At 39.1% G+C, this 11,138-nt stretch overlaps 1 protein-coding gene and 1 long non-coding RNA gene across 3 annotated transcripts in view; one reads left to right on the forward strand and one right to left on the reverse strand.

The window, feature by feature from the left end:
- Positions 1-5,347: 5,347 nt before the first annotated feature.
- Positions 5,348-10,937, reverse strand: LOC101884641 (uncharacterized). The gene is made up of 4 exons (XM_087240308.1): positions 10,668-10,937; positions 7,246-7,754; positions 6,363-6,436; positions 5,348-5,625 (listed from the first exon to the last, which is right to left on the reverse strand). The coding sequence occupies exons 1-4, from the start codon at positions 10,804-10,806 to the stop codon at positions 5,616-5,618; spliced, it is 732 nt and encodes a 243-aa protein (XP_087096434.1). The 5' UTR covers positions 10,807-10,937; the 3' UTR covers positions 5,348-5,615.
- Positions 8,888-11,138, forward strand: part of LOC141377572 (uncharacterized) — a 2,433-nt gene continuing 182 nt past the window's right edge. The window contains exons 1-4 of one of the 2 annotated variants that reach the window (XR_015478079.1): positions 8,888-9,076; positions 9,174-9,252; positions 9,431-9,549; positions 10,393-11,138. The exon at positions 10,393-11,138 is cut by the window's right edge and continues 182 nt beyond it. This is a non-coding gene — a long non-coding RNA (uncharacterized LOC141377572). The remainder of the gene's footprint in view (positions 9,077-9,173; positions 9,253-9,430; positions 9,550-10,392) is intronic. The other variant, XR_015478078.1, reaches the window with a different exon arrangement.

Raw genomic sequence — 11,138 nt, forward strand, 5'->3', positions numbered from 1 at the left:
GGGCTTCAGCCCTCCAGGAATCTAGTTGACACCCCTGGTTTAAAGGGTTATATTTTACCATCAAAATGTATAATCAACTTATAGATTGTAAAAATTAAAGTTAAGTGCCAGCTCACTTTTGACAAGGCCCATCCAAAATATATTTCTGCTATTGTAATACAAAGGGACTATTGTTGCATTATCATAGTTTAATTTTATGTCAAGTTCAGAAATCTTAAATACTTTTATTCCCCCTGCAAACATTTTCAATTGTTACATGTCATTTCCCCTCCAAATTAAAATTTAGCCAGAGGCACGCAACATGATCTCTAAAAAAGGTGCTGTAACATTACCTATATGCAGCAAAGCAGTGTTTACTCAGTTGCTTTTGTTTTTATTAACTTGAAAGTTCTCAGCTATTAAGTTTAATTGAACAGGGAGCGGTTTACATTGCATTAAAGGCAACTACTGATGTGTTGTGTAAGGTTTCAAAGAGCTGTTGCAGCATGAGTGGAAAATAAAACCATATTAGTGCTGCCTGGTCTAACAATAGTTTTAAAAGGGTTTAAGCCATAGAGCAGTCTCTGGAAGAGAAGTAATAACTCCGTTATTTCATTGACTTATTTTATACATTGTTTATTTTCTAACCAGTCATCTAAAATAATGAAATAGCCTATTTTTTTTTATTAATGGTGAGTTTAATAATTTGATTGACATCCTGAGCATTAAGACCTTTAATTCACCTGACTGATGCAAGTTTTGCACGCAGCACTGTATTTGGTAGCACAAATCTCGCTCTGATCCAGGAGAGAACTAAACCAATGATTACATGCACTGAGACTTTCCTACTGCGCATCGAATAAAGCAAATAAGAAATGCTTATCATCGAAGCCTATGGTAGAAAGTCAACTTTCAATAATTTTTTTTACTTTGCTCTAAAGCTTTAGTGGCACTGCTGTCCAAGGTACTGTTGTGTGATGTCTTAGTCTATATATGCTCTAATAAACTAGTCACATCAATTAATTTAATAAATGTCAGCATTGCTCTCAAAATAATCACTAGGTTTTGACATGTTAATAAATGAATAATAAATTCAGCATTTCAGCAGTAGGCCATTGTGATTTAGTTATACACAAGTTTGACATTTATGGGGCTGTGAAACGCTTTTGTTTTGTTTCCTGATCTTTAATATATACTGGGTAGCTATGCAAAAATTTCCTAAAAATGTCAAGCTGATAAATAAATCTTTATATCCTGATGCATTTTCAAATCCGTTTATTTCACTTGCTGCATTCATTTAATGTTTGAATACTTAACAGCTATTTAACACTGGTGTCAAACTCAGTTCTAAAAGGGCCGCAGCTTTGCACAGTTTAGTTCCAACCCTAATTAAACACCTGATCAAACTAATTGAGTCCTTCAGGCTTGTTTGAAACCTACAGGTAAGTGTGTTGGAGCAGGGTTGGAACTAAACTGTGCAGGGCTTCAGCCCTCCAGGAGTTTAGTTTGACACCCCTGGTTTAAAGGGTTATATTTTACCATCAAAATGTAGCACATTATATAATCATAAAATTAAAGTTGAGTGCCATTAGTTAAAGTGCCCGGTCACTTTTGACAAGGCCCATCCAAAATATATTTCTGCTATTATAATACAAATGCACTAGTTGCATCATAGTTTGTCATATTCAGAGATCTTAAACATTTATTCCCCCTGCAAACATTTTCAAGCATTACATTGTCATTTCCCCTCCAAATTAAATTTAGCCAGAGGCGTGCAACATACGACCTCTAAAAAAAGGTGCTGTAACATGTACCTATATGGAGCACCCCAATATGAGAGCGGCATAGCAGGGTTTAGTCACTTGGTTGCTTTGTTTTTATTAACTTGAAAGCGTTTTAGCTATTGAGTTTAATTGAACAAAGGGAGCGGTTTACATTGCATTAAAGGCAACTACTGATGGGCTGTGTAATGTTTCAAAGAGCTGTTGCAGCATGAGTGGAAAATATAACTGTATTAGTGCTGCCTGGCCCAGTTTGGCACAAAATTGAGCAGTTCCATTTAGAAAATGATTCAGCGAGTGGAAAACTAGCTAAAGTTTATGAAAAGTTTTATTCTGGATGTAGAGAATCTCATAGCACAGAAACAGCACTCCTAAAGGCGTATTTATACTTCTGCATTAAGCACACAAGTATGCTTCAGCACAACCTGTGCATGGTCATAGCCCTTGCTGTGGCAGTCAGACACTGATGCACACCTCAATGAATAGAGCAAGCTGTGATTGGTCAGCTTTGTAGAGCTGACAAGTGCCCTAAACTAGTCCTCATCTTCAGTCAGTAATTTGGGGGCTATTTCTGACAGCAACCTGTGTAAGGCCAGATTAAGCATCTGTAAAACTCAATTTCTTCATCTTAAGGTTGCCAAACTTTGACGAGCGATCAATAATTGATGCAGAAAAGCTTATTCATGCTTTCATTACCTCTCGGTTAGACTACTGTAATGAGTTACTATAGGTGGATGCCCTGCTGGCCTCACTAACAAACTGCAGCTGGTTCAAAATGCAGCTGCTAGAGTGCTTTCTAGAACTAAGAAATCACATTACTCTTGTTCTTTCATCAGTGCAATGACTCCCTATTAAATATTTAATTTACAATGTTAGTGTTTACCTACAAACCCCTCAATGCCTTAGCTGCCCAGTATTTGAGGGAGCTCCTGGTGTATTATAGCGCATGAGTGATTCCTTTAAGACCCTATAGTGACCCACAGGTCCATGTATTGATTCTGAAGGGTCAGTCTGTACACCAGCCAGTGACCTCTCCCATCTACAGCTTCTCCACAATGGATGTCCACCATTCTCCAGTCTCCGGTGCCTAGACTGCAGCTCTGTACAGGAAGTTTGGCCAGAGGAGAAATGGTCATGCCCAACTGAACCTGATTTGAGGTTAATTTTTCCCCCTTTACTTTGGTCGGTTGGCAAACTGGCTCGCTTGGTTTGAGGCTTGTGTAGTTGAGCATGGATGGATTTTCTTCATTGTTTGGACTTTCAGCAGTGAAAATTAAACACCGAAATTAATCTCTGAAAACTGAGCTGATTTAAACCTCATACCTGATGTGAAACGAAGCATGCACATCCTCAAAGATCCTTAGCCCGAACAGTTGTAATAGAAGTTTATATGAATGTTCAAGAAAATGAAGCAGATAAGGGAGATTCCACTGAAGGAAGAATTCATTTATGAAATGAGTGAATAGGTCATTGAGAGATTTCCAAGGTAAGCCACATGCCCGGAGCACTGAGCTGCCCTAAGAGCTGATTTAATGTGAATAAACCTAAAAAGAGCAGCTGCCAGGCAAATTATATCGAGTTAAGGTTCTGGACAGATTTTAAACAAGTCATCAGAAATATCTCTTAAAGGATTAACTTTATTATGAGACCACTGCAAATGACATGGAGTACTGTCTGACAAATACATTTTGGAAATAGATGTACGGTCTATGCCATTGTGCAGTTATGAACGTCTACAATCACGCTATGTGGAGAGAATAAAAAAAAAATATTCACAATAGAACCAAACTGTGATTTTTATTGTTTAAGTGAGAGCCTTAAAGTGAGGGCTTTGTTTTTGAAAGGATTCACTACCAAAAGGAATTCTTGATACTTGAGATGTTTCCATTTAAATTTGAGATTTGAAGAGGAAACTGGAACCGGTAAAGTTGAAATATTTATAGGTGAAGGGGTTCCAATATTCCCATGAAATTGAGATTGCAAGAGTGAAGTGTGGTTACTTTCACTGAGAGGTTCTGGGGTTAGATGTTCTAGGAGTTACAGAAGATCTTATTTTGAAACCAGCCTAGTACACTACAGATGTTCTGGAGAAGGCATGTAGGGTTTTATTATGAAAAGTTCTGGGTTCAAAGTTTTAGAAGAATAAACATTTTAAATCTTCCCATGAAAATGGATCTTAAAGAAAGGGAAAATCTGGTCAATTCTGAAAAGTTGTAAGGTTATAATTTGAGATTTGGTGTTTTAAAGCATCCCTATGGAAGTACTATTCTTACTCCTTAACCTTAATCCTAGTAAATTCTGGGGTAACAAATCTTCAGTAGTTCTCATGTTTAAATTGATGATTTTTTGAAAGTTCTCGAATGACTGGTGTAGGTGGTGTTGATGCATAATGTGCTGTTGTGTGGAGGTGCTAATCACCAGTAGAAGACTGGGCTTCATTTAAGGCCTGTTCACCCCCGGCCACCTGCCCTGCGTGCTGTCCAAGTGGACCCAGGGAGGCTGAATACTTACCACTCCCCCAAGTGACCTTTTGTTAACACCGCAAGGTTGCCCAGGCCACCCGAGAAGAGTCTGAAGAGGTTTCTCTATGAGGCCTACTCTGGCTAATCCAGAGACCAGGCTCCCCAGGACCCCAGATATCTCCAGGGAACAGGAGAGCCCTTGCCCAAATCAGCTGAATCTAACAGGTAGATTCAGGAGTAAAAGTTGGCAGTGAACTGGTCATTGCCTTCTCCTCACTCCCTGCTGATTTGCTCCAGAATACTTCCAGTCAACATTCAAGGAGTTATATAAATCCAATGTGACCACAGAACTCACTCATATGTGACTAGAAGTATTCAAAGAGATAATCCTGACCTCCCACTATTTACTAAAGTTGAAAAAAATCAAGAGGCCAGGTCGAGGCTCAGTCTGGCGGATATATCTTTATAGATATATCATTCTTCTACCAGACCCTTCCCCTAAGGCAATGCAAGAACCAAGCAGACATTATCCTTATCAGGGATAACCGTTGGGAGCATTACCCTGAGGAACAGGAGATCCTGATCCATTGACCAGGTGTTGAGACACAGCATTTCGGCAATGGTGATGACCATTTGTTTGTTTGTGTTTTTCTTTGTTCTTGTTTGTATATTTTTATTCAGAATTTGATTATCTGATGTCTAAGTTGTTTTCCCATACTTTGATTATCATATTTAAGCTTATGAAGCCCTTTAAAATCGTGTTTTATTAGAGAATACACCATATGCAAATGACTCATTAGTATTCGTGTTTTTAGACCAATCCTGTGTGTCCTCAGCTGAGTGTGCTTTCGGTCAGGTTTAATCCTTTATATCTCGGCCGTTTTTTAATGTTTTGGTTTAATTTTTTCTGCATTTTAGTCAGTTTATTGTGTAGAATAAGTGTTGAGCAAATAAACTGTCATTACTGATCAAAAATATTTTTGTGGGGTTACCGTTTATGAGGAGTACAGCTGACTTAGTGTGGTAATTTACAATCGGTGTATGCAGATTAATACCTCCTTTCAAGCAAACTGATTTATCCAGTTAATTGGAGATGATGCTAAAGTGGTATTGTCTATGAAATTAATATCACACAAACATTTAATCACCTAGTGGCTTTGCAAAGAAATTAATATATCATGTGTCCAATGCTTTAGAGAGGTTTGATTCTTCCTTAACTGGGGGAGATATCACAATATTCATCAGCCATGTGAACATAATAATGCTATTTAGTAAAAATAAATAAATAAAAGCCTTCATTTGGTCTCTTCCATTTCCCTTGATGCATCATAGCGCAGTTACAAAACGCCACTCCTGATGTTGCTCTGGTTTCTCCACTGCTTCCAGAAACTGCTCAAATGATCCTAAAGCAGACATGTTGACTGATTTGAGTGAGTTCAAACACACTGGAGCCAGACAAAGACTCTTTATTATCTTTTCTATCATGTTTGGCTCTGTATATAGCAGGACTGCACATTTTAAATGCTTTATTTGGTGAAATTAAATGAGTAAATGCACAGAAAATGTCATGGCCATTAAACAGAACATTATACATCTACATATTGTGCATGTAGCAGGCCAGATTAACCTGAAAATATCAATGTTTAAGCATTTGATAAACATCACTACAATAAGGCTAAAGACTATAAAAGTTTAAATTATTCACGATCACGAACACATGGTGGTTAATCTACAGTGCTTTTCTCGTAATTTCAATGAAATGATTCATCAGGCGATAGCGGCCATTATGCTTAATGTACGTGAAGGACAAAGCTTACCTTACTTTATCCGTCAGTCGTCACTTCACTTGAATGTTGTGGCAAGTTAGTTGACACAGAGTAAAATAGTTTGGACATAATGACCTTTTTAATTCCGTAACGAAGCTCAAAACATCCCGCGTCTGTAAAGTCTCCAGCTTAGGACTACAGGCACCAGCGTCCGTTCATTTATAGTTTAAAAATGACACGCTAACACTCAGTTAACCACAAACAGCCTGACAAATGCACCTCAGACAGTGTTATGTGATGAACACTTTCAAATGACATACAGTGATCATACGCATACAATCACATAACTGACCTAATTTCACATCAACACTTACCGAATGCGTTGGATGAGCGGTAAAACGTGCGCAGGCCTCATGACGGTGCTGTTTACAAACGAGTCTGCTCGGCTCTGTGAATCAGTTTGTGAATAGTAAGATTTGGATACTGGCAGAAAACAATTAATTTTTAAAATAAAAATGTAAAACACAACTGTTTAACATTTTCTTATTCTGCTCGACCACACGCACTGTCATTCAGGAATTGAATGTTGATGCTCGCTGATGAGCTTGACGTGTGTGTGATGATGTTTTGTTTATACTTGAGTGTCGAAATGTTACATGACATGAACTTAAACGCATGTAGGAATGTCTGCAAGCGTAGTCCACGTCTTAATCTGATTTCTGCTTAGATCCGTTATGACTTTAGTTGGATTAAGGTAGTCAAAAATCCCTGTTTACATGGTGGACTCTTATCCAGAGTATTGTCTTAATCGTATCAAAATCGGAGTATTAGTGTCCATGTACACGGGCTCTGACAACATTATCAGACCATTGTTCCACTGGAAAAATGAGACATTTGTCATTATCAGATTAAACTGACGCTGTTAAACATTGAGTTTTACGCTCAACACCGTTCGCTAGGAAAGAAAAAGTGTATCAAATGCTTGTCGTAATCATAACTGTAAAGTGCCTTATGATCATTTAAATAATGTGCGCTTTCAGTTTCTCTTTCACTGCCGTCACTTGGAGAAAAACAAACATACATGCAAAACACACTTCTGTACATAACCGAAGGCTATTTACAACTTTATTAGCTGTGCATCTGAGCCTATGCAGGATCTGTTCACTAAAGTAGTAATTATTCAGCTCACGTGTGATTACGCAAGCGCGAATAGGACATTACATGAAGACAGAAATAACATTTTTGGGTGAATTATACCTTATAAATACAGTACTTCCCGAAACTCTTGCCGCACTCGGGGCAGTCGTGCTTCTCTTCAGTGTGAGTTCTGGTGTGGACTTGAAGCGTTCGTAGTTGTCTGAAACTCTTCCCACACTCGTCACATGTGAAGGGCTTCTCTCGAGAATGCTCATGCTTGTGTTCGCTGAGATTCCTCTGTGTGCTGAAGCTCTTGGAGCACTGCTGGCAGGAGTACGGCTTCTCTCCTGTGTGTGTCCTCATGTGGATCTCCAGCTTTCCTTTAGCACCAAGACTCTTCCCACAGTGAGCGCAGGTAAAAGGCTTCTCTCTGTGGATCTTCATGTGGACTTTAAGTTTTCTCTCTGTGTTGAAACTCTTCCTGTATTGCTGGCAGATGAACAGGTTCCTGGTTTCAGTCTTGTAGACTCTCTGTTGTGAAGTCTGTGAGTATTTGTCCTCGGTAATAACCTCTTGATGCGTCTCATTCTGATCTTTATCTTCATTCTCTTCTTTCAGCCCCGTCAAGTCTACATCAATAACAGACAGACATGTGTTAACCCCAGGCCGCGTCTGAATCCGCAGACTTTAACAATGTATTTTAGACATTTCACTTGTTTCAGTGTTTAATTAATTAGTTTAGTAAACCGAGAGGCTGTGTGTCTGAGCAAGATGTGTGAGTTTAACACATGAATCCTCCGTCTATTAGCACTGAACAGCAGGATCAGCTGGAGAATCTGGTCTCGGAGAGAAGGAAACACATGCAGGTGTACTGAAGCACAGGTAAAGAAACTGATGTCCAATACTGAATCCCTCATCTATTCTGTGCTGTTTACAGTAATATTGCGCTTATCTAACTGATGAAGAGGTGTTCCTGTGAAGACAGAAATGAGAATTTAGCATTTCCTGTAGTGATGTTCTGTGTTGGGCCTGTAATCTTTAGCTTTTAAAAGTGTTTTATAGTTTATTATTATTCATTTCATATTTCTACATTCTTAATCAAACATTTGTCAAAATAAAAGCATGAAAATAATCACATAAACAAGCACTGTTGACATTATTTTAAGATTTATAAAGGAAAAAAGTGCTAAATGTGCTTACATGTGGTCAACACACACTATATATATATATTTATAGTTGAAGTCTGAATTATTAGCCCCTTCTATATTTCTATATTTTTCCCCAATTTCTACTTATCGGAGAGCAGATTTCATCAGCACATTTCTGCTCAGAACAGTGTGAATAACTCATCTCTAACAGCTGATATGTTTCCTCTTCTCCATGATGACAGTAAATAATATTAGACTAGATATTCTTCAAGACACTAGTGTTCAGCTTAAAATAAAACCACTGGAGCTCCAGCAATAGATGACTGTTTAACAGACCTAAACACCATTCTCAACAGACGTATTCAATCTCTGTCAAAGCTCTGAAACACACAGACGTCAACAATTAGTCTTTCAATCTCAACAATGGTGACGAGGAAAAAATAAAAATCAACCCAGAACAACACAAAACACTACTGAATTATTACACCCCAAAAACAACATCAAATAAAGGCAGAGAAGGAAACTGTAAGAACTTTAAGCTGCATAGTTTACTCATGCTGCAGTGCATGCTGGGAGTTTTGTACTATGTACCCAGCATGCATTGCGAAATAAATGACTTGTGCAGCTTTTTACTTTTAGCAACCATAGTTGAGGTTCATATCCTGACTCTTGATGTCTGTGTGTCTTAATGTGCTGCTGGAGAGCTCAAGGTTTTGTGTATAAAAATCTAATTATTAATTTTTATGAATTCCTGCTTGTTGCTCCTCCACAGGAAGCTGTAGTACTGTCCCAAACGACATCACGTAAGCCTGCAATATTTTTACTTAATTCATGGAATTCTTCCAGTTATTTCTATAACAAGTAAATATATAAAACTGCTCATCACCTTTCCTGCTTTAGCCAATGAGTTTCAGAAACACTGAGATAGAAGAGTACAGGATCACGAGCTCAACTAAAGCAGCCGCTGATCTCCATGATGGTGAGGGCAAATTAAACATTTCAATAAAAAATATCAAAACTCTGTTAATGATCAAATATTTGTAAAAGTCAAACTGTGATCAGTGAAGCTGCGAATGCTGTTTGTGGAGGTGTTTAATCCTGTTTTATTCAGCTGGTTTGCTGTGGTGCTGCTGTGTGTGTTTGTCTTGTTCTCTCAGTGATTGAGCTGATCTACAGCAGCTGTTCATCAGTGTCTGCATTCAGTCAGAACTGTGCTCATCCACACTGTCTAGTGCACTGAACTAATCAGCTGATTTAGGGACTAGTGAATGTGAAGGTGAGATTTCAGACACTCTGATTACTGTCTGGAAAATAAAGGTTAGATCTGATGCAGTATTGTGTGTGTTTTGTACAGAAATGACCTGTTCATGTTTTACAGTGAACTTTCAAATCAAATTTGTAGCATTTAAATGTTGAAAATCCTTTACTAAATGCTGACTGAATAATAACAAACACCACACTTTCAAACTCCTAAACTGATGTGGAAGGAAGGTTTTATGTTTATTATATTAAGGAGTTTAATGTGTATAGCCGTACAGCCATGGTGCAAGAACAGAGAAGTTTGAGATCTGAAAAGCGTACACAGCGCCTAACACTGGGCATAAACATAAGCCAGAGCAAGTCTTCTCGCTTGGTCCACCTTTAGATGATCCAATAGGATGTGGTATTTATACGTCTCTGACTCTCCTGAATCCAACAAGTTGGATTGGGCTATCTTTAACATCAAATACTGATTTTCATCTTCTCTAGTGAGATCAGGGACAGAAGGACCTTCTACCCTCCTATAGTTTGCCGGGGGGGCAGCTGGAGGAACTAGCGGACTTATAGGGGGTGCAATGTCAGATGGTGAGGCTGCACATCACTTGTTGGCTGATATTAAAACAGCACACACAAATTGTTACACAAGTCTATTTAAAGTTTTTAGACGTTATACGTGAAAACAGTGCTTTATCCATGTGATGGACAGTGGTTATGGTTAACATCTTCCTCTGCCTTTGGGTGCTACCGCAGGTGCCTTACAACATCTTACAAACACACAGTCCAGCACTTCAGAGTCACTCTGCTGGCAATCAAAGATGTATGTCAATTCACCAAGCTGAACCCATTCTGTACTGTACAGGAGACACGGCACGGAGGAGACTGACTGACAGTGGTCTACAGCCAATCAGGATGCAGAACGCAATTAGAAAAATCAGAGAAACTGCAAGGCTGTATTCAGATCTGTGTTCAGGAGTGTGTGTGTGTGTGTGTGTGTGTGTGTGTGTTTCTCCAGATCTGTGCTCAGGAGTGTGTGTGTGTGTGTGTGTGTGTGTGTGTGTGTGTTTCTCCAGATCTGTGCTCAGGAGTGTGTGTGTGTGTGTGTGTGTGTGTGTGTGTGTTTGTGTGTTTCCTCACCACTGAGTCGTGTGATGGTCCAGTTCCTCCTGATGTCTGCGGGCTCTGAAGGCAGCTGAAAGGCGAAGGGTCCGGCGTTGGGGTCTGTGTCTGCGTCCAGCGCTGTGATGTTGATGCTGTTCTCTGAATTCTCACACATCTCGGCCTCTGGAGGGAAAACCTGAGGAGTGTTATCATTCACATCCAGCAGGAGGATCTGCAGAGTGCCGGTGCTGCTGGCCGGAGGAGTGCCTGAACGCACACACGCACACACACACAACGGTCAACAGTGTGTTTGAGGGAGCATTTAAACTACTAGAACCAGTGAATCTTTGCCTAATGAACTGAATCTGAGCAATCAAACTACTTGAACTGAGTGAATCATTGAACTGTTTGAATCTGTAAGCAACTGAACTACTAGAACAGAAGGAATCATTTACTGTTTAAAGATCTGAATTGATTTGCATGGCTTAGTAAACTATGAGCGAGCAC

Source organism: Danio rerio, chromosome 2, assembly GCF_052040795.2.
Source record: "Danio rerio strain M-AB ecotype USA chromosome 2, GRCz13ab, whole genome shotgun sequence".
Lineage (NCBI taxonomy): Eukaryota > Metazoa > Chordata > Actinopteri > Cypriniformes > Danionidae > Danio > Danio rerio.